The sequence below is a fragment of the Ammodytes marinus genome, assembly GCF_949987685.1.
Source record: "Ammodytes marinus genome assembly, chromosome: 14".
Taxonomy (NCBI): Eukaryota; Metazoa; Chordata; class Actinopteri; order Uranoscopiformes; family Ammodytidae; genus Ammodytes; species Ammodytes marinus.
The window spans coordinates 23,970,299-23,994,840 of record NC_137218.1 but is presented as its reverse complement, the minus strand read 5'-3'; the positions used below and the strand labels follow the sequence as shown (position 1 = coordinate 23,994,840).

The window sequence follows — 24,542 nt, the reverse complement described above, 5'->3', positions numbered from 1 at the left end:
GACAGAGAATGCTGAGCGCGCCCAGATGAGAGGAAGGCCTTCCCGAAAATCTACATGTTTTTTTGTGCTGTGACTCGTGTCAGGTTGCTCTATAGGAGTCATTAATTAGAAATGAAGACCAGACAAGTAGTATAATAGGAGATCTTTAAGTCCTTGTGTTTCTTTGTTCCTTGTCTGAGCATTATGTTTGTTGGTGAGTCTCGTCCATTGTGTTACATGTGTTCACTGTGTTGTTTGCCTTTTTTTTGTCATTGTTCGGAGTTAATAAATCTTTGTTCACCTGACCAGTCTGCAATTGGGTCCCACTTACCTGCCTGCCTGCCGCTAACCCTGACAATTTCAGCAGGTTATGTTGACTGGCTGGGGTCTAATCTGTCCCACAAATAAACACAAGTATATAGATACCTAAATCACGTACATTTCAAGCCATATCATTGCGATTATTAAAGTTTCAAAAATGTATTTTTATTTTATTTGCTTGAAGGGAAAATCAAATTGAAATTACGAGACCGCACCGACAACTCTCATCATTTTATTCCGACATTGGACATTTGTGAGCAACAGTGATATTGTTTGAGAAGTTGTTTGGTGTAAGGTCATAAAACTACATTGAACTGCCACTGAAACAAATGATCAGTTAGTGGCTAATTAAGGAAGTGAGTACAGGTGAAGCAGGAGTGCAGGTGACCGCTGGACTGCTGAGGAAAGGGAGGACAGCTGCTGAGGAGGTGTGTTGAGTTTTGGCAGTAAAATTGGAGGGGCATCTACTTCAGAATGGCATGCCCGGGGAGTAGAAAGAAAGTAGAGTACATGGCCTTTAGAGAAGTGAGCAGGGGCTGGAGACAGGAACTGATGGAGAGAGCAGTACAGAGGGCGAGAGAGTGTGAGGCTACAGGAAGGGGAGACATATAGTAAAGGGACAGGTAGACAAAAGACAAGTTGGCAGGGTAGGGCAGGGGTCGTCACACTGAGTGGCCAACTGTGACACGGACTTGGCCATCTACTGTAAGCTGTCAGGCTGGGGGCACTTGCTTGTGGCATTGGAAAAGAGGGAAAAAAGAAGAAAAACTGGCATTGAGACAATGTATGGCTAGGTGACAAAGTATCTGTCTGCTCAGTACACCTGGATTTTTTCAACCAGACGTTGCAGTATAGTTTTATTTCCTCAACTTTGGGGTATACTTTTTACTTATTTATTTCAACATAGCATTGCGCCTTGACCTTGCCTCTTGCTGATATATATACTTCTCATCACTGGTTGTTTTCCCCAAAAGAATGGCCACAATAACATGCTGATGTCCATACTAAAAAAAATCCAGACTATCCTGGTATTTTAAAGCATCTTACAAGTATTGGGACAGCCTAAATATTGTTCTACCATATATAATGACACACACTTAATGACAGCAATTCCCAAGTGCTGTCATGGCAACATTGTTGTCTCGTCCTCCTCTTTCTCAACAACATCTTAATGCACAGCTTAGGGTATGTGTTGTTTATGTCGGTATAATGCTCAATATTGATATTTGAATAGCAGTATGGGCCACAACAATGAAGCTTTGACAGAGTTCTCTAGCTTCAAGAATGCTTGGAACTAATGACTACTAATCTTTAATCAGCTTATAAAGACATGGTTTGATCTTGTATATATACATTATTGGCATACAGTTGTCCATCTATTATATGGTAACTCACACAAATAACATATATCTTAGAGTTCCGTCTTCATTGTAATGTTTGAGTCAGTGATGTAGCACTTATTTATAACCCAAGGACTTAGCTGTGTAACCTATTTGGTAACATGGTCCCATTTCTCTGCCTGTAAAAGCTCAACAATGCTACACAATATACCCCTTTGTCTTAAAACACAGCAGTAAGAATTAGCATTAATGTTTGCTCTGTTCTTTTCAAGTGTTGAACAATGCCATGACCCATAAACTGAAGTAGCCTAGTTCAGTTCCATTAGGCTATCATTTATGTTCAAAAATGTTTTTTTCTCAGAATGTCCATCAAGAGAAATACTTGTTTGCTTTCATCAAAGGGCAATACCCATTCCTGTATTGAATTGTACAAGGCTTTGTTATATTGCTTATGAATTATTCAACCTTACATTGTTGAGAAACATAATGTACCATTTCTTTAAGAAGTTGTGTAGTAGGTCTACCCCTGCAACTCACAGTGACTGTGCAGTTTTCAAAGCAGGTTGATAATAAGCCATAACAAAAGCAATATTATCATAGTAAGACAATACAAACATCTATATATTTGGAGAAGCAGCTTGCTTATTGCATTGTTGTGAGTTAGTTTGTTTTTCATTGTTGGTTTATTTATTTTTTAGCACGTATAATTAAAGCTTCAGAGATAGGGCATTGCATATTTGAGCTGCAGTGATAGCCAATTGCTCAACCATGTTCTGGTTCTATAGCTTTTTGAATTTGAATTTTTGATGACATTTGTATATACAACAACAGATGTTTTTTGTGCTTTTTGGTCTCGCAAACGTTCATGGTTTGGACCAGACAAGCAATTGGAATATGTGTTAGAAATCGTGTCTGCATTGGATAACTGCCATTTTTTATGACGAATCAGTACTGTTCAATCAACAAGTTATCTAAGGGTTTGTAGAAATATAAAAGGATGGCCATCATTTTTCTTCCCATACAACAATACAAATACTTCCTATTTACATTAGCGACGATTTGTATGTGTTTATTTCTGTTTAGAGGCTATAGTTGATGCAAATGTGAATCCACTTCGCTCCCACCACCACTACCCTAACTCCGCCGGTGACGTAGTAGGAGGGAAAAGCGCTCATAATTTCGAGCACGGACAGGGAAACAACTCACTGGCAACCGCTGAAAAAACTTGGCATCGCTCTCTTTTCTTTGGAATAGGCTTTGACTGTTTTTGTTTGCTCTTTCGTTTCGTTTTTACGCACACGTAGGCTGGAGATTGACAGTTTGAATATATATTTGGAGGATTTACTTCTTCTCCTTTACTATTCCCTATGTTTAAAAGAAGAAACAACTTGGAAAAGGAATAGGGACTAGTCTGCAGCCGCACTCAGGACCTACCGCGAGAAGGGCTTGTTTTCTTTTTTCTCTCTTTTTTTTTTATTCCAACCGGTAAACAGTGGATGTTTTACAGTGCGCAGCTATAGAGTCGACTGTGTGTGTGTCTCTCTCTCTCTCTCTCTCTCTCTCTCTCTCTCTCTCTCTCTCTCTGTCTGTCCCCCCCGCTCACGTCGGCTATACCTGGCAAGGAGATTTTGGGATTAAAAAGACTAATGAACTGGGGGTAAATAATCTCCACGGGACCGTTGGCGGGACATAAAGAAAAAAAAAACGTCTCGTTGTCTCCTCGCTGTGGGATCTTGGGATTTTTTATTTTTTATTTTCGGGACCTCTTTATAGGAGGCTGTGGAGGAACGATGTCTATGCGCGGATACTTTGTCGCTTTTTCCAAATTCACAGTGCTGCTCTCTCTGAGGATGTTGCTTCTTGTGCCTGCAGGGTTGCCCGTTCGCAGCCAAGGGGATTCTCAAACCGACAACAAAGTGATGGACAATATCACCGTCCGACAAGGAGAGACGGTCTCCCTTAGGTGAGTCAACGCATTTCATTAAACAAACACATGTTGTGATTTGTGATTTCTTTATTTAAAAGGGACAGCGCACATTAATAGACATGAGCACCAAAGTTCAACATGTAAATGTGCCAGATTTAGCCATGCAGGCTAATTTTCACCTGTAGTCCCTGGCAGGTAGAAAGAAAAAAAGAAACATTAAAAGAAGAAAAATACAAAAATACAACACATGAGCACAAAAACAAAATGACCCAAGCACAGACAAACAAAACAACACAATGATTACTCCAGCACATAACAGGTTGGCGATGTGTGAAAAACATGAAGCATACAGAAACAGATGAAAGTGCATGAACATATAGCAAGATTAAAACACATAAGTATTTAAAGAAAGACAAAAAGCACAGACAAGGAGCATACAAGTGTGAATGCAGACAAAACACATAAGTACAAACACGGGTACACAGACAAGGAGCACAAAACTCAGACACAAACACAACTAGTAAACTCAAAGACAAACACACTATCCCAGATGATTATGGATGCATATTTGATTTGTCAGTAACCAGTTTTTTATAGATTTTGAGAGGGATTTGAGTGATGTAATGTTTCTTAGTTCTGTGGGTATGGTATTCCAAGTATGTGCTGCTAGATAGGAAAAGGATGACTGCCCAAAATAACTTTTTCTATATGGTATTTTACAATCCCCTCTTGTGGATGCTCTGGTGGAAGAGTTTATATTTTGTTTAACAAATTCCTTTAGCGGAGGGGGAGCCATACCATGAAATATTTTATATACAAGTAGAATGTCTGCCAACTTAATCATGTTTTCCCAGTTTAACAAATCATATTTTATCAAGATTTTACAATGGTGATATGAATTTGATTTTTTATCTAGCGTTTTCAAGGCCTGTTTAAAACGTGTTTCAACTGAGCGTAATGTGGTCCGCCCTGCCTGTGACCAGCTGGTAAGACAGTAATTAATATGTGAGAAAATCATAGCATGAAGGTACAACCTTGAGGCCTCTGTAGTTAAATTATTCCTGATGTATCTGAAATTTGATAAGTTGAATTTGATTTTGTTTAGGACTTTTTTAACTTGTGTTTTGAAAATTAGCTTAGAATATATCATTATTCCAAGGTACTTGATTTCTTGAACCACTGAGAGTCTTCTCCCTTCTACTGTCACATCTGGATCGCTGTTTGCAGATTTTGAAAGGAACATACATGTTGTGTGCGCGTGTGTGTGTGTGTGTGTGTGTGCGCGCGTATGTGTGTGTACTTGTACAACTATATTTGTGAGGACCAACTTGAGTTATAGACCTAAAGAGTGAGGACATTTTTGCAAAGTGAGGACATTTTGCGGGTTCTTACTTTGGGACAGGCCTTTTTAAAGAGCTGTTTGCGGGACTATGTTTTTAGTTTTGATGTTAGGGTTAGGGTCAATAGAGAATGCATTATGTGAATGAGTGTCCTCACAAGTATAGCCGTATAAACAAGTGTTTGTGTGTGTGTGTGTGTGTGTGTGTGTGTGTGTGTGTAGTGTTGCTGCTGCTGCTGCTTAGTATCAGTCCTGTTCCCAAAGTTGAGTGCTGCCTGAAGCCTGGCTTAATTTGACCACTTAGTGTCGGGGAGATCCAGCGTATGACTCAAGTGTTGTCTGTTTTACCATGCAAACATGGTTGAATAAAAAAGCAGAGGAGGGGTGGGGGGGGGATTTCAGAGGATTAGTCTCTGGAAAACACTCAATCCACGAAGCGATACTCTGTTGTAATCTTTAACAGCTGTTAACTGAGGTTTAGCGTGTTTAATTGCTGTGTGATGGTGCATAACTAAAGGTAGGAGAGCATGTGTTCATAAAACAGTTGTCAGGTCTCTGCTGAGGATTGAGGCTGAGATGTTGCAGTTGAAATCAAACAAACACACAAACAAGAAGACTCATACAGCAAATACTGTATGAGTTGTCGACAAGGATTGACTTACAATTGCCCAAGACGGGGGAGATTGTCTGTTGGTGACCTTTCCCCTCCTCCGCTCCCCTCAGAGGCTTACTGGACACAGATGGATTTATGTTGCTTTCAGGGACTGTCGGGGAAATGTCCAATGCAATACGAGCAATAATCACAAAGGCCAACAGAAGGGATTTTCTTTTTGCTACCACAGTTGGCAAGGTGTGATGTGTGATGGAGGTGGGAGGGCACGGCAGCACTGTCTGTAAATGGTTGATGGTTAAAGTGCTGCTGTCAACACATTCACTATTGGAGCAGGTAACTGCAGGAAGAAGTGACATGGAAGTCTTTCTGAGGCTGTCTCTGCACTTTGATTGCCATTCTGTCCAGACTTGTCTTGATGATGGGACAATTTCAGTGTTTCTGATGAGCTTGAAGATCGACTAAAAGCTATAGGCTAGGGTCACTATGTCCAACCAGAGCTTTCAAAGACCATTGGTTGCAAAATAACAAAAATTTAATTTATCGATATAGCCTGATTTTCTCAGAAAGTGACACGCTTTCTCTGGAATCACTGTCTCCTCCTTTAACACCCAACTTATATTCAATGGACTGCATGGATTTATTTGTTATAGAATTCCCTTGATAGCCTTTGCATCATTAAAGCTGACACGCATGATGTTTTCATGGATATTATTAAGCTTTATACTTTGTCTAAGTATTACAACACGCTACCCGTCCTGAACAGTATATTTTTATCTTCTTCTAAGGCTAACAGGGGTCAGTAGTGTGCCGATTTAGGTTATTTTATATATGATATATGCCATGCTAACTATTATAATGACTTGTGTCAGTTGACAGGGAGCCAGCTCAGTTTGTAGATGTTTTTATAGGTGCAATGAATTGAATTGGTTTTCAGTGTAAACTTGTATTAAGAGCCTACTGGGACACACTTTGAGGAGAGTTAAAAATATAATACCTGCTCTGATAAATTCCCATGCCCTTTTGAAGAGGCCGTAAAAAAACCCACAAAGGAGGCAACATGTTCAAGTAGTGAGGGTGGCTGACAGAAGAAGTTATTTTTTTAAACTTACCTCTCTTATGTGAAACTTTATATATTATCATTATTCAATAACAAAAAATAACCATAATAACAACATTAAGAATTGTAATGATACTATATACCACAGCAGTGAGCTCTTGTTAAAGTGCTGGACAGTTCCAGTCAAGTACTGTACTGTCCTGCCTTTCATCCTTCACTGCCGGCACCCTTTCAGGACCATGGACAGTGCCGTAGCATTCAGATACCATGTCAGGAACAGCCCCGTGGTCCTGCTGTATGTAACACTGTTAAATGTCCTCCAATCTTTGTTCAACTACATGTAACTATTTGTGAGCAAGCCTGAAAAGCAGAACTTGGATTACAAATTGAAAAAAACTCCTATCCCCTCTACAAATTGGCATGCAGTGCAGTTATTACTCCACTGTTCTGTCTTTTACTAGGTCAATGGGACCGGGGAGTGTGAATTTGCCATGACTTTCATCTTGTTGGCCATTCGCAAAGCCACATGGGTTAAAAATGCAGGTCTTTCTATGCACAACTTGTAATACAATCTAGCTGTCTACAGGGGCTGCTTCAAAATAAAGTATGTTTCCTGCAGCTCATGATTTTAGACAGAAGGGGTCTAGTCAATGGATTATTGAGTAAACAGGTGGTTGTAAGGCAAGGCAAGGCAAGGCAATTTTATTTATAGAGCACATTTCAGGCACAGGGCCACTCAAGGTGCTTCACAGGGTTAAAATCAAATAAAGAATACAAATACAAAAAAAAAAAAAAAAAAAATGAACAAATTTAAAACATGGATAAAAATACAACATTTAAATAAAAGAATTAAAACATTTTACCAAAAAAAAAAAAAAAAAAAAAAAAAAAAAAAAAAAAAAAAAAAAATTACAGGTTAAAAGGGAAACAAGAACGTTTTGAGACCCGATTTAAAAGAGCTGAGAGTCTCAGCGGACCTCAGACTCTCTGGCAGTCCGTTCCAGACATTGGGCGCATAAACGCTGAATGCCGCCTCTCCCTGTTTAGTCCTAGCTCTGGGGACTTTTAAAAGACCTGTCCCAGACGACCTAAGGGCTCTGGGCGGCTCATAACGTATCAGCAGATCAGTAATGTATTTTGGCCCTAAACCATTTAAGGCTTTGTAGACCATCATCGATATTTTAAAATCAATTCTTTGAGTGACAGGAAGCCAGTGTAAAGACCTAAGAACTGGGGTAATGTGATCTACTTTTTTGGTCCTAGTGAGGACTCGAGCAGCAGCGTTCTGAATTAGCTGAAGCTGTCTGATTGATTTTTTAGGAAGGCCTGCAAAGACACTATTACAGTAGTCAAGTCTACTAAAAATAAATGCATGGACAAGTTTTTCTAAGTCCTGCTGAGATATTAGCCCTTTAATTCTCGATATATTTTTAAGGTGGTAGTAGGCTGACTTAGTAATTGATTTAATGTGTTTTTTGAAATTCAAGTCGGAATCTATCACTACTCCAAGATTTCTAGCTTGGTGTGTGCTTTCTAACATAACAGATTTAAGCTGTGCGCTGACTTTTGATTGTTCATCCCTGGCACCAAAGACAATTACTTCAGTTTTGTCGCTGTTTAATTGAAGAAAGTTTTGGCACATCCAGTCATTGATTTGTTCAATGCATTTACTTAGTGCTTGAATCGGACCATAGTCTCCTGGTGATATGGTTATGTAAATTTGTGTGTCGTCTGCATAATTATGGTAGCATAATTTGTTTTTGTTCATAATCTGAGCTAGCGGTAGCATGTATATGTTAAACAGAAGAGGCCCAAGAATGGAACCTTGGGGGACCCCGCATGTAATATTTGTTCGCTCGGATGTGAAATTGCCTATTGACACATAGTAGTCTCTTTCCTTTAAGTATGATTCAAACCAGTTTAGCACAGTTCCAGAAAGTCCAACCCAGTTTGCAAGTCGATCTAGCAATATGCTGTGGTCAACTGTGTCGAACGCAGCACTGAGATCCAATAAAACTAATACAGAGCTTTTGCCACTGTCTGTGTTTAAGTGGATGTCATTGAGGACCTTAACCAGAGCAGTCTCAGTGCTGTGGTGTTGTCGAAAACCTGACTGAAAGACATCAAAGCAGTTATTCATTGCTAAGTAGTTATTTAGCTGATGATGAACAGCTTTTTCAATGATCTTGCTTAAAAATGGTAGGTTGGATATCGGCCTATAATTGTTCATGAGTGATGTATCTAGATTTTTCTTTTTTAGGAGTGGCTTGATGACAGCTGTTTTCAGGGCCTGTGGGAATACACCAGTGCGAAGGGACATATTGACAATTTCTAGGACATCTGAGGCCATACAGCTAAAAACAGTTTTAAAGAAGCCTGTGGGCAGAATGTCAAGGCAACAGGAGGAGGAGTTCAGGTGTTGTATAATGTCATCCAGGTTTTTCTTGTTTATCAGAAAAAACTCTGTCATGGCATCTGAATTTGTTTTAAATGGGCACAGAGATAAAACATATCTTGAACCTGGTATTGATGCAGTGACAGCTTGTCTTATTTTATGAATTTTCTCAGTAAAGAAGGAGGCAAATTCATTGCAGGCCCTCGTGGAAAGATGCTCAGACGCTACTGACACAGGAGGGTTTGTTAGCCTGTCAACAGCAGCAAACAGGGCATGTGCATTGTTGCTGTTTTTGGTGATGATGTCAGAGAAGAAAGACTGTCTTGCATTTCTTAGTTCTAGATTAAACGTGCGTAGTTTCTCTTTGAAGATGTTATAGTGAACATTTAGATTTGTTTTTCGCCACCTGCGTTCTGCTTTACGGCACTCTCTTTTTTCAATTCTGACCTGAGGGGTATTTCTCCAGGGGGACCTTTTTTTACCAGAGATGATTTTCACCTTGGTGGGTGCAATAGCATCGATAACATTTGTAATAAATTGTAGTGCCTAAATTTGAGGCGTGTGCCATATTTTAATCATAACAAGTATAAATATGATGATATGTATTTGCAATAATAACAAAGATCATATGTGCGTGGCTTTTGACTGCATGGGGTATTGCATGTGTTCAAACAGTAAGACAATTGGCATTTTCAGCAGCACTCGAGAATTTGAAAAGTCTAATAAAAATGAATAATTTATATTGATAATATTATTCCATATACCTCTGAGATGTGCTGCTGAAGCCAGTTTTTGGTAAGTAGGTGTGATGGGGGCTGACTGTTAGCCAATCAAGACGGAGGCTCCTTTTCTCGCTCCAAGCCAGGACAGCTTCTATTAAGCTTTTCTTTAACATTCACGGCACACTCCTTTTCCCTATGTTAATATACAGCCAACTGACATCCCCAGTTTCAAATTCATTGACCTTTAAGTCTGCTGCAATTATACAGCGCCTTAAAACACACAACTTTAATTACTGACGTCTTTTATTTAGTTCCAGAACAGTGGGGTTACAAAACAGCTCCCAAAAAAGTGACAGAGCGTGAAAGTTATTCAACAGCACATTTGAAGCACATGGGAAATAAGAGCAAGGTTAAAAGCCCAAAGTATTAGCAGTAGCATACGTGACACAGGTAGACCCAGCTTCCATCGGCTATAGCTGAGCCAATTTGTATTACTTTCAAAAGTCCCTGGGAAATTTTGAATGCATTGCGTTCCTCTGGCACAAATGATGTTGTAGACATTTGACTGGCCACCCCTGCTGTGCTCTGTGCTAACAAGCTCCCCATTGCCCTCTTTGACAACTGCCAAAAGTGTGGGCGGCACCACAATTTAAATTAAAGTAAGCCAGAGCTGCCACTTTTTTATTTGTGATGTTTTCAGTGTGGTGGCCTGATTTTTCGGAGATGATGTATTAAATTAGACTATAATTACCAGTTTATCTTTAGCTCCGATTCCCCAGTCGATCTGTTGTTAAACCCTCCTGTGGAGAAAGTACAGCAAAAGTACAGCATAACAGCATAATACATGGGAACAAACTGTACATCAAAGCACTACTTATGCACTGTGTGAGTTCTTTCAAATATTGTTAAAAGGAAATGAGCAAGCTATATGTCTGTAGTTACATTTGCTAACAAAACTGAATGGATTTGATTTGATTTGAATTTGTATTATTGTGTCATGCCCAGCCCACAAGGGCTTACAAGACACCATTATAAAACACAGACGGACACAAAAATAAAATTAGATGCTAAAAAATACTAACAGTTACCGATATAAACCATCCTGATCTTTCATCCAGGCTTTAGTAACACAAGAGGCCAACTTAAAAATATTAAAAGTAAACAAACATTCCATCCTGACATTATCATTACTTTCAGGGTTGGATGGAATGGATGTTTGAAATAAGGTATTTGCTGTGGCCTACATATAGCTTTGTACCAAGCAATGGGAAGTATGAAAGGTGCATGGAAGCAGCTTATAACTGTCCACGTGTTGTGGTGCTATTGTGTTATGTTATTGGAAATGTATTATTTTATGTTCTCCTCCATTCTTTCCATTGACCGGTCACTCTCGGTTTGAAGGATTTTTATTATTTATTTTTCTGTGGTTGCTGTAATATCTCTCTCCGGCATGTAAAGTGACATTGGTGAAATTCGCAGATAATGGATGTCTACTCTGCGAACCACACAGAGTAACATTTTCTATGCTTATACATTATATGCATTCTTGGGTTTTCAGAGCAGTGTGGAAGGTTGAACTCCTTGGCATTTTTGTTCAATCTCTGTAAACATGTTTTATAGGGGGGGTTGCCATATTGGATGCACTGCTTGACACAGGCCAGATTCTAAAGCGGACTTTGTAAGAAGCATATTTATTTCCCAAGGCTCTGCCCACTCAAATGGACTTAAAGAAAAGACACACTTGCCTCCGGAGACTGCGATTAATGAATGTCATTGGTGCGGCCGAAGTGAAACCCTCCCCTCCCCCCCACACACACCTCCTGAGACTCTTATCTACCTGCACAGACCATGCTGGTCCCAGAGCTGCATCGTGTTAACATTTATTCCATTCTACTCTTTCTGCCCGATGAACGCATTCCAGATTCAGGTTAAATGTGTCAGGGACAACGACACTCTATTCCGAGCAGGGATATACATTTTTTTAATTGCCTCAATATCTAGTTTGCATGCAGGGATGTTTACTCGACACTAGGGCTGAAACGATTCCTCGAGTCCTTCGAATAACTCGATTACTTAAAGGGGCTACGAGGAACTTTTAAATATTCCAGAAACAGTCAAATTTTTCCTCTGACGAGACCATCAATGCAAGTATTTTTTTTAATAGTTTTTCTTTATGCCTTTGTCATGGTCTCCTCAGCCTGGAACTATAGCTGGCATAGTGGATAGCTGCAGCCCTACTTGACAGTCGTATGGTTTGGTGTGATATCAGTACCCAGAGCTTTTGCTGTCAGCCAGTGTTGATATTTCTATCCATTCCATGTACAGGAGTTCAATCAGCGATCATTTTTTTAGTGGGGGCGTTCATTTTATTTTTTTCATATGCCACGGGCCAAGATTGGAAAAGCTGATAATTTGATTTCACAGAGGAACGCTAACACTTCTCCACGTAATTCCATTTTCTTTCACCTTGCATCGTCCGGGCCGGGCTGCCATCCATCAGTTCCACGTTTTCACTCATTGTCTTCAACGCTACTGTCCCACAGAAAGGGTGTGTGTGTGTGTGTGTGTGTGTGTGTGTGTGTGTGTGTGTGTGTGTGTGTGTGTGTGTGTGTGTGGTGGGGGGTGGGGGCATCCTCAACGTCAAAATACAGAGGCTCTGGTAGCAAGAATAGGATCACTCTACAATGTCATCAGTTAACTGGATTTCAAGTGAAAAGAGATTCTTCTGATAGAGATGTTGAAGGCATTTTTCTCATAGTATTATGCAGTGGTAGATGGATTTTGTGGCCTTTTCTCTTAGTCCTGGTCATGTTAACTGAGTGATAGAGGGTTACTGAAGACTGTCTGCACTGTCATGGTAAATGAGCACACACATGCATGGTCCATAAATCATGAATTTCTTAAATGAGTGTGCATTGTGGTTGTAAGGACTGTTTGTGCATGTGGGTTTTACCATGATTTAGCAGCGGTGTGGTTCTGTAACCGTCCTGTGGTACTTGGATAGTTCAAACTTGTTTTTCTTTCTCATGTCATCAGGACAATAGTGTTGCAAAGCCAGACCAAAATACAGCTAGTATTATGGTCTGGCATTCAAGCACTAGCATTTCTGAGATAGAGGGGAAAAACAATGGACAGTAAGCAGCAACCGTGTCATTGCAGAATTGTGACTTGTCGCCTATATGAGTTCAGAGTGGTGTGAACGTTTAAAATGTCTATGTTAAGTCAAGGCAATTTAACAGCGTACACATTAAACTGTTTGACTATAAATGTGGATGTGGTCCGCAATTTCCGTCTGTGACCGTTACTGATGTCGAAGGCCTGTGTGTGTGTGTGTGTGTGTGTGTGTGTGTGTGTGTGTGTGTGTGTGTGTGTGTGTGTGTGTGTGTGTGTGTGTGTGTGTGTGTGTGTGTGTGTGTGTGTGTGTGTGTGTGTGTGTGTGTGTGTGTGTGTGTGTGTGTGTGTGTGTGTGTGTGTGTGTGTGTGTGTGTGTGTGTGTATTCAGCTAGATCTCTTTCTTATATAGTCTAGACACTAAGCCTGACTATCAGGACAATGACACATAATCTACTTTGACAAGTAGCATGTACTGATATAGACTGTGTCAGGGAAGCTGTAGCCTATTTATTCACTAAGTAATATTGGGTTAAGAAGATCATTTGACACCTGAAACATTTTACAACAAGGCCAGTCAGTCACACAAAGCAGTCATTGCACACAATAACACACACTAATTGAAACACCAGCAAGAACTATTATTACAAATATCAGTATGAAAGTAAGTAAGTAAGTATAACCATCAATTATTTTGGCCAGTTGGTAGAAGCATTTGTGGTGGAATTGGTTTCACCTATAACTCAACATTCATTTAAAAAACTGTGAAAAGTGTTCAGTTTTATTTGGTGAGTGTTGGTGCAAGACAGTACCAATTTTTTTTTCCGATGGTATACTTATTTGCCTGGCCATCATTAAAGGTACCGATTATTAACCTGATCAAATCAAATCATTTCAAAGCAAGCTGAAAAGGTCAGTCATTTCAGTGTAATTTACCTAAAGGTGAAGTAAGCGATTTATTTATGTTAATATAAGTGTTAAAATCGCTCTTTATTCGTACAGTGATCACTTATATAGTGTGTGCGTTTCATAAAGTCGATCTCTCAGTCACTCGCTCTGCATGTAATCGTCAAATAAACTTTTCGGGTATCCCGAAACTGGTATCCAATCAGAAGAGAAAACGCTACAAACCGGCACCCGTCTCAGTGCCGGTGCACGTGCAGAGCGACAGATGGGTGAATGTGTATGCGCCTACAATGGCGGAGCAGGAACATCCTTCCCAATGTCTGTTTTGATGTTTGTTATCATGTTTTATCACACTAATGGATCTGAGATGATGCTAGATAACTCGCTGCTTGAAGACCGCAGTGCATTAATGTGGGGACGAGGGAGGGGACCGCTAACTGCATTTACTGAGAGGAAGTTAGCTAAACTGACCATTCCGCTTACTGAACCTTTAATCACAACAAGTTTAACGGGCAGCACGCTGAAAACTGCTCAAACTGTCAGGTGCTACACTCATACATGCATTTCATCAAAAAGAAGGAGAGGTTGTCTAGTGTTGTACTTCAGGACATTTATGATGCTCTGGCAAAGAGCTTGGCCTACATTTGCATGCTCTCCGTACTGTTGATGAGGATAATCTCCTATCTCCAGTGGGTTACAGAGAGGGGGCTTTTCTGTGCCGTGGAACAGTGGCGGTTCATCTGCAGTCATTTCTGGAAGATTTTCTTCCTCCCTTTTTTTTCTCTCGTTGACTCCACTCTCACACTTGTCTTGCTTTGAAGTGATTCAATGCTGCCCTAAATGCTATCCAGGAAATTACAAAGACACTGTAATGAAGTGTGGCTGATTGGACAAAATTGCCCTCGTTAATTTTTTCGGCTACCAAGGAATTTTGAATAGCGGGCAGGTGGGGTTGTGCAGATGGATTATTTTTTTAAATACCCTTAACCCCCTGCAATGTGAAGCTTTATTGTACCAGTTGTTCTGTAAAGTTGGATGTCTGAACCAAATGTCACGGCAATCCATTCCATGGTTGTCAGGACATTTCACAAGTAACCACCCACAAATGTACCTCAAAGTGCCCTGGATGAAAAGAGGCTTTCTACTTGTTGATATAACCAAAGTGGACTGACCGACTGACGTACCACCGTTGCCATCCCTATAGGGCCACGCAGCTAGCACTGCTTCAAAATTCAAAGGTCGTACTGAAGATAAAGATGAGCAGGGATTTATTATTCCTGAGATATGGATTGTGCAGAATCATGCTTTTGAGAGATTCAGTTTGAGTTGTATTCCCTTGGAACACCTTGACTTCGGCTGGCCGCTGTCGGATTGATTTTAGCCATTTTAGTCATGGTTTGATGTCAAAAAGTTTAGAAAAATAAAAATGTCTGGCAGATACACACACAAAAACAAAACAAGATGCATATGTCTCTGTATCTGTAAAGGGTCCCATACAACATGCCTTTGGATGATAAACTGCCGCTTCAGTTGTTAACATACACATATGGATCTCCCTCCCAAGAGCTATTGGTGACAACACATTAAGCCCAGTTCAGACCAAAGATTTGCCTTGCAACGAGACGCAACTGCTCGCAACCGCTCGCAAAGAGCTGGCCTGGACGTTCTAAAAGTGGACCTTGCGATTTGACATGTTGAATCTTCTGTGACTCCTTGCAACGGCTTGCAACACGCTGCGATTTCTCCCCCGCGACGTTCTAAAACCGTCTCGTCGCAAGCAGTTCCAAGGCGAATCTCTGGTCTGAACTGGGCTTTAGGGATCAAATGAGCAAATACCTTCCCTCTGCTTTTACTCCCAAAACAGCTGTTATATACTAGGCAAGGCAAGTCTATTTGTTCTTGTTTATAGAATACAGTTCAGACACAAAGCAATTAAAAGTGCTCTATAGAGACATACAAACATCAAGATAAGACAATAGAACATATTGAAATTTCATTTAAGAGATGATAAAAACAATGAGCGAAACCATTTAGACAAATTGTTAAAAATGAAAAGAAATTGCATTTAAAAGACAAAACAAACAATTCATGAAATGCAGTATATATATAAAGTAGGTGGAAAACGAACTGCCTTATTTATTCATTTGCATTGATTGTGACCAATGAAACATCTACTTGGGCTTAACAAAAGTTTTTGCTGACTTTACATTTCAAAGTTGAGGGATGGACAGAGTGGATTTAGAGCAAGCAGGGCTCTGGGCTAAAGCACCAAAACACTGTGCATGGCTGTGTTTATGCCTATCCGAGTGTGTGTACTTCTGCGTGTGTGTGTGTGTGTGTGTGTACGTCTGCGCCTGCGTGTGTGTGTGCCTGCATGTGTGTGTGTGTGTGTGCCTGAGTGTCTATGCAGAAAAAATCCTCCCAAACATACATCAATGAAAAATTCAAGCAGCATTCCAGTTGAGGTTGGAGCTTAAGGTTCAGTACAATTAAATTACAGTTACATTGCAGCTCTCAGTTTAAGGTCATGGTTAGAATAAGGATTGGGATACTGTTGCTTCAGGACCAGTTTTTAAGGTTTCATGTATTAGAAAGCATTGGTGCCTGGAACTGGAACTTAAATTATACTACATACTTTGGAATGATGGTAGTGACCTGATAGCCCTCTGACCTTTCCCATTAAAATCTCCACTGTGCAGTAAAATAATACTTTATCCTAAGAATTACTTATTTTTTATCACAGGGCTATATTGTAAGGTTTGGTGTCCATTTATAAAAGTTTCAGTGGGGATAAGGCTCCTATGCCCTTTCTGTGTCAGTGCTTCCTGTTTAATTTTACTACTGAGGTGAATGTGAAATGGATGGTATGGACTCCCTGTACTCTGCTGAGGGTTATGTGGGTGATTGGGAGAGTGGATAGGAGTGTGGGTGGGTGTGTGTGTGTGTGTTGGGGATGGGGCAAGGTCAACAACAGATCCAAGGTGTTATTTACCATCATAAAGCTGCAAGATTTATTTGACAGGCAATTTGACTATGGTTGCATGAATGTGTTATACACAGTGGACTAAATCACTCTTATTCAGGTGTGGGCGGAGGGCTGGAAAACCAAACTGTGGGGGGGGTTATCTAGGAAATGTCAATGCTGATGGTTGGTGGGACGAATACAAAATGGTCTATTATGGATAAAGGTATATATCTTTTTATTTTATTTTTTATTCAAAAGATGGTACACGGTTTCACAAGTGATATCATCTCCATGATCTGTTAATTGCAATGTACCACACTAAGGTGTTATTGTCAAATTTAAATGAGGGGTTGCAACTAACGATTCTTTTGTCAATCTTTTAATCTGTAATTTATTTATATTTTATTGAATTAATAGAATGAACAATTTCATTATTTATTATACATTACGTCGTTCAAAATTGTGACACCATCTCACAATCAGTCATCTAAAATGATACATACATCGTCTCTGTTATTTTTCCTGGGGTGTTGTAGCTGTTAAGCAGCTTTATTTCTTACAATGGGACATTCCCTTCAGCTGTTCTTGTGTATCCTTGCCCAAGACTGTGTAAAGATCCCTCCTTTGTGACTTATGACTCGCTTAAGAAAAGAGAGAATTGAAAGGTATTTCCAGGGAAGATTGTGGCTTGATCCAATCAGTCACGGATATTGTCAATCAAGGAATTATACTGCTGTACTACGGACCATATTGACCTTACCTTTTGCCGTCAGACCAATACAGGATATCTCCAAATTCAGTATATCACCCATGACATGTAGTGTGCACAGACATTCTACCCAGAACCCTGGAAAGTCACTGTGCTATCCTCTTACATGGCATTCACTGGTACAAAATATCAACATTTTATTTGAATGACCCCATGGTCTTTTCTCTCTCTAGTGCCAACCTGGAGAAAAATACATGTCTGTGCAGCCACTGGTGTCATTCAGCACAGTTATTGTGGTTTAATCAACAGGTTTTACTATATGCCCAGAGACGTATTCTGTTAGTAATGAGAGTATTCTAAAAAAGGGATACTTGAATTACTCAAAAACCACTTTCTACCTATTGCTACAAAAATTAGTATGTAAAGGTGTCTTCCATGTTATATTAAGTAGATGACATTGAGGATGGAGGGAGTGCGCACTACAGTAAGTCTTGTGTGTTGCTCTATTTTCATTGAAAGTAAATACTTATACTGTAATTTGTTTTTCGTGAATTGATTGTTCCCAAATGCCAAGCGTGTTGCTTTGCAGATGCAATTTTTTTTCTATGTTCACATATCATTTATCTACAAGGCCTCCCGGGTGCCTTATTATATTTAGGGCAGTTCATAAGTCGATAATTTGTTTTCCAAGCTTGCGTGTGTGTGTGTGTGTGTGTGTGTGTGTGTGTGTGTGTGTGTGTGTGTGTGTGTGTGTGTGTGTGTGTGTGTGTGTGTGTGTGTGTGTGTGTGTGTGTGTGTGTGTGTGTGTGTGTGTGTGTGTGTGTGTGTGTGTGTGTGTGTGTGTGTGTGTGTGTGTGTGTGTGTGTGCAGCTTGGGAAACAAAAGCTTTTTCCCTTCTGGGCGTCCCTGCTCCATTAACTAAATGTGGAGTGCGCTGCTGCCTGGTGCATTCCTGAGGATGAGAAGGGAATTCAGGTGGTGGTGGCATTCAGAGCAGATTATCTTCCCCCGAGCAGTGCTTCAACCTCCCTTACCTGAGAACACTCACAGTGTCTGATTCTATAGTGGTACTGAGGAGGAGAGCTACTGTACCAGAGCTTATGAAATTATTCCTTGCCATGCATCAGGGAGCTTTAAATAGGGAGGCAAAGGCAGGGGATGTTCTGCTCCCTCACTTGCTATTCTTTAGCACGTGTAACACAATATTCCGGTGCAGCGGCAGCTTGGAGGTTCATTCAAAGAGAGATTCACTCCATTCATCCCTTAAATGCAGCATGAAATGAAATACATAGTCCTCCTCGAGTGCAGCATTTAGCTAAAATTGCCTCCTTGAAAAGTATCTTAAGTTATTTATATATATATATATATATATATATATATATATATATATTTTAAAACGGCTTAAAGGTGCAGTGTATAATAAAGGTGTATTTTGGTGTCATCTAGTGGTGTGATTCCAGTTGTCACTGCTGCGTGTCTACTTTCTACCCCACCTGTTCAGAGAATTTTCAAAAGCTATGGTTTCATTCAAGGACAAGAAGCTTGTCACTAAATATGGCATCATCCACCAATGCCTCTTTGCAGTCTCTCCACAATATCAAGTGATGTGGTTCAAACTTTAATTTTAGCGATTATAGCGATCATATTCTAACTAAAACGTCCTTGTGAATATTGTATTCCATTTCTTACAAGTCTCCATCTCTTTCATCCAATCTCATCTTAAACCCCTTATCCAAGATCGGGTCACAGGTAGTGTTGTTTTTGTCAACGAAATGTATGACAAAATATTGTCGTCAACGAACCTTTATCACGTGACAGAAACGAGACGAGACGCAACGTAAATGGTGGTCATGTGACAAATATATAATGCTTTATTGTTGACGAATAAAAACGGGACTAAATGTGGTTTACAAAATCAAAAACTCTGCTCATGTTCATTGACAAAAAGGACACAAAATATTATAAGGCTATTTTGTCTCGCAATTATTATTATTTTTGCAATATTTCTGTTTCCTGAGTCTCGGGGCTGCAAACAGGCTACGGCTTCAGATTAAAATCATTTCACTGGCTTAACATGAGCATTTAACTAGACAAACGTGAGTTGGCTTTTATTTTGAAATAGCAGGAAGTTAGCAGGCGACGTTACTTCCTCAATCCCCACTTGCGGCAATATGGAAGATGCAGCTGCGGCTTACTTTTTAGGTCCATGAAAAGTAAGACCTAAAACTTATCAAAGTTTTAGGTCTTTAACAAGTGCCAGGTTAACTTTAAGTTAAGTCTGGCACAAAAAAGGGAGCGATGTTTTTTTGGTATGTGTGACAAACATGGACATATAAAGAAACCAGTCTTAAAATAACACATCCAGAAGTTTACAGTTGTTGCTTGGCATTTGGTTCAGTAGTTGGCATAAATCAGTTGCCTATCTGTTTGTTATGTAAGAGATACTGTATAGCGAACGGGTCACTTGCTAGAAATAAAGACCGACAAGCTGAAGCAGGAGCCCGACGCGCATCTTATGTAATGAAAATGTTGTTTAATACAGCAGTAAATAGGAACGACCAAGGATACGGCCTAGCAACGGGAGAATAGTCAAATAGTCGAATAGTCTGCTCGCCCCGCTCGACTGTCTGCTTCAGCTGACTGAAGGCTCCGGCTCAGCTGTTAGCAACAGAGCTACTGTTTTGCTAACACAACTCAAGCATTCAAGCACCTTGTTTCTCTTAATTAAACTTGAATGTAATGTCAATTTTGTTCTGGCATTGTCATTTGAAGCTATTTTATTTAGGCCTATTTATTTTATATAAATGTATGTCATTAGACAGGAGATTTTGAAACACAAAGAGAAGCGGTCCGAGTTCCAGACTGCTGTCCAGGTTGAGGAATCCGGCATTATTACATTTGGTAGCTCAAATAAATATGATGTAAATTCATTCAGAGCGTCTTCCGTGTCTGGAATTGCATGTATTCTTGAGTCTATAAGGTAAAAATAATATAATAAGATAAGATAACCTTGTTTGACTTGTGGAATGGGGGACTTAAATAACATTTTGATTTTGTCTGTACTATACTAGGTACTTGTACTATATTAACTGGGTTAAATATAATTGCATTACTAAAAAGACTAAAATACAAATGTCATTGACTAAGATCAGTTTTTGTTAGACGAAAATAGTCCCAGAAAATTCTGACTAAGAGAAGACTAAAATGATCAATACTTTTAGTCAACTGAAACTTGACTAGACTAAAAAGAGTTTAAACGTGATTAAGACTAATAAAAACTAAAATAACAGTTTGACACAAAGACTAGACTAAAACTAAACTTAGAACAGGCTGCCAAAAACAACACTGATCACAGGGGCAGCAGCTCGATCAGGGGACCCGAAACTTATCTTCCCTGGTCCACATCAACCAACTCTGACTGGGGGATCCCAAAGTGTTCCCAGGCCATCTTGGAGATATAATCTCCAATCACCTAGTCCTTGGTCTACCCTGACAATATTGCAGTTGTCCAATTCTTGGACCAATCTCACGCTCCATTGTTCCCTCACTCGCAAACAAGATCCCGAGTTACTTGAACCCTCAACCCAACCACTTCACACTGGGCTGTGAACCGATCCAGTGAGAACTGAAGGTCACAGACCGATGTCATCAGGAGCACATCATCTGCAAAAAGTGAACAAGTCTGTTCTGAAAAATTCCAATTGCATCTCCTAACTTAAACTGTGACATCAATGAAGAAGATACCACAGAGTGACAACAAATGCAGTGCGATCTCTAAATTGACATTCTCTAACAAACACTTAATTTCTTAAAATCTTTGTCCAAATATTATATATTAGGACCAACATTGCTGGCTCTACAAAGACATGTCAATCAAAGTGTCACACAAAGGAGTACTGACTGCTGCACTTCTTGGTGGTTTATTATGTAGTGCATGATTGGAAAATCAGTGGCCATTGTGTCAGTCGGTGTAACAGCTGTGTCCCACTTGTGCAGTTTTCTTCAAGAAAAAAACATCTATGTGATGGAATTAGCAAGAATTGCATGGTAAATCCTCTTGATCCTTGATCCTAATTGGAGGGAACTAACACAATCATTTGTGTCTACAACCTGTTGATTTGAAGAGGAAAATCACTGCTCAAAATGTAAAGAATACTGTTTTCCCGCACCGCATCTGTAGCTTTAATTCATTCAGAACATATTTCAAATCAGTGCACTTTTGATTTAGTGGCACACGAACGGATACGTGTGTGACACAAGAAACAGACACAACATGCAAAGTGCAGGCTGATACATGTTGACTGAAGCACCGTGGCATGCATTATAACATTTATAATTAATGTATTAATAATTGATATTGATGTGTGCAGGGTAGATCAGGGACCAGCCCAGTGTCTCTCTGTCAGTGCTGGCTTCCATAATGCATTCTGATTCACCACTTTTGCATGCTGGGCTGATTGCAAGGTGTGTCCTTTCAGAATCGCTCCACAGTTTGACAACCTGTCAATGTCAATGGAATGGAAGCATGTCTCCGGTGGCTGTACCTGCCTGTCAGTGTGTGTTTTTTTGCGTGTGTTTTATAGAGAGAGCCTTCACAAAAGCAACATTTGAAATACGGTTTTTGTGTGGTTTTTTCAGCGCTTGCTTTGAAAGTAATTTTTCAAGGCTATTGTAATATGTTTAAGAAGCCAGATTGTTTTTCTTTATTTTTAAATCAAAGGCTAATTTTGTATTTACACTGCACCAGTGAAATTACCAGATTTGCATTAGACTAAACAAAATGTAAATGAATAAACGTAAAAACCTAAACTTGACTTAAGGCAGTATAACCAACTGCAACATAAGCAGTTAACTGTGACGTGATATTCTAAATTAAACCATATCCAGGCAGATCCTTGCCTACAGCGATAAGGTGTGCATGAGTCTTTTGAATTATTACAATTTGTGTTTTTCCACGTTTTTCCAGCGAGTGTTAAATATATCACTGCCACCTGTGAGTACATTGGAGTCACCTTTGAGTGCACTTGTGTGGAGATTGTTTGTTATATGCTTCTGATATGCTACTACAGCTCATAAGCAGATAAAACCATAGTTTATACTTTAGGATAAACAGGAGTCTGTACATGCGTCTGGTCTGACTGGAGAGTTGAAACACAGCAGTAGCAGAGTACTGGTGTACGCAACTGCAATTGTAATTTGCCTAGCTAATTTTGCCTGAATGCGGCAGTGGTTTCTTGTATTTTTAGATGTAGGGAGACTAAACTGTTTCCGTACATACTTAAATTTTGTATTTTCATCAAGAATTTAAAACGTATTCCTGAATCACTGTTAAGAGTAATATCAGAGAGAGTTTCGATCTTTGTTTATAAAAAAATCACCCAATCAATTTCTAATTTACCCTACTGTTAAATGAAAACAGATCATTTTAGCCTTCGCAGTACTTCATTCCTTATTGGGTACTGTAGGTTGGAATAATTAACATTATACATTGCAAGCAGATTTAGCAATTAGGAAATTATCTTGATTTCCAACGTCTCTGATGTGATGAGGATGATCCACTCTTGCAAAATGAATTGATGTAGTTTCTTTCTTACAGATTTTCTGTCACATTTGTTCAAATTTCAAACACTGTACAGTTCCATTAAGTTCATGAAAGTCAGTGAAGTTTGTGAAGAGCACATTGACCTTAGGAACCCCAACACATTTGGTTAGGAACATCTTTATTGACACTGTGCAAATGAGACCTGCATATCTTCTAAGTACTTGTGAGTCTGTTGTTGAGTCGAACATCTTTAAAGAAAGTTGCAGTAAATAGGCAAGACAAAATCAATCCAGGCATTTTCACATCACAGGAGCTCTTGAGACAGCAACTTAGGACACAGAGTGTTTGATGAAGAGGGGCGCAGATGCCCCCAACGGAATATCTCTAATCAATGATGCCCTCACTGGTATGCTGTCCTGTTACTAATAACCTTGTCATAAAAAAGCCCTCTTTGTTCTCTCATCGTTGTCAGAACATCTACCTTGAGCAAACTCTGCTCTCTCTCATTTGCTGGATCAACGGCTCATTACATAATTGTTTCCAACTACATACAGTACCTCTCTGGGGAACCTCATCAACAACAAACAAACTGGTGACCTTGCACTACTTTAGTTTAAAGTTTGGCATCACATTACAAAGTATATGTTTTATGGGACAATTTCACAAGGAGATTAATAAAAAAAATAATAATAATAAAAACATCTTATTTTAGGGTGGGACTGAAAAATGAGAGTAGATTAAAGAAAGCAGCTCATAGTTCCTCATGAGGTAGCCACCCCCTAATCTAAGAACATATAGTGTGTTATTGTATGAAACACAGTGTGTAGTGTGGATCTGACTGTACCAGGGATGGATGCAATAGCAATGGCATATGAGAGGAATATATATACAGAGCTATCAGCAGAGACATAATACTGTAGTTGGAAACCAAAGATAACAGTGGAGGTTGGCTGTAAGGGTGTTGATGGCTGATGGATAAGGTTTTTAAGAAACGTGAGTTACTGGAGAAAATATAGTTATCTACGGACTTTAAAAACTAAATGATGTGTTGCTTGCTAGTATGAGTTAGCTGAAGATGCCAGGTGTATGTTATTTAGCTTCACAAAGCTAGCTAGCCACTTTCATTGTTGTTATTTTGTTTTGTGAAGCTTGCAATGTATTACGCCTTCCATAATCAGTGACTTACCAGCAGGGGGCGAAACTTTTGACTGGGTTCCAGTGGCTGAGGGGATAGGATATGTAAAACCTCAGGACATTTCCGTTGGGTACGATACAGTAGGCAATTATTTGTGTTTCCGATGTCAACAATTGGGAAGGGTTCAAAAATAAGCCAACCGTACTTATTTTTTAGCTACACAGTGCAGTCCATTGATTGGTCCACACAATAGTTATTTCTGTGTGTATTGGAGATAGAGCGTTGTGTAATATCCTCAGCAAGGGTGAATATCTTCCTCTTCATTGTATTTATTGGCAGGTTGAACTGTGTCCCGCTGCTATAATGTCATGAATGTTACGTAGCTGCCACTGCCAGAGCATAGACTGCTTACGTACAGTATGATGTAAGATAATGCAGTACAGCAGAACACCATTACTAACTGTGACCTTGATGCTAATCA

The 24,542-nt window shown here is 39.7% G+C and overlaps 1 protein-coding gene across 2 annotated transcripts in view; it reads left to right on the top strand.

The window, feature by feature from the left end:
• The window catches only part of ntm (neurotrimin), a gene marked incomplete at its 5' end in the record, with an annotated part of 377,639 nt that overhangs the window by 269,755 nt on the left and 83,342 nt on the right, over window positions 1-24,542 (top strand). Inside the window, one exon of one of the 2 annotated variants that reach the window (XM_080041575.1) lies at window positions 3,513-3,603. In XM_080041575.1, coding sequence (XP_079897701.1) covers window positions 3,513-3,603 — 91 coding nt within the window. Of the gene's footprint in view, window positions 1-3,430; window positions 3,604-24,542 lie in introns of those variants that run through there. The other variant, XM_080041574.1, reaches the window with a different exon arrangement.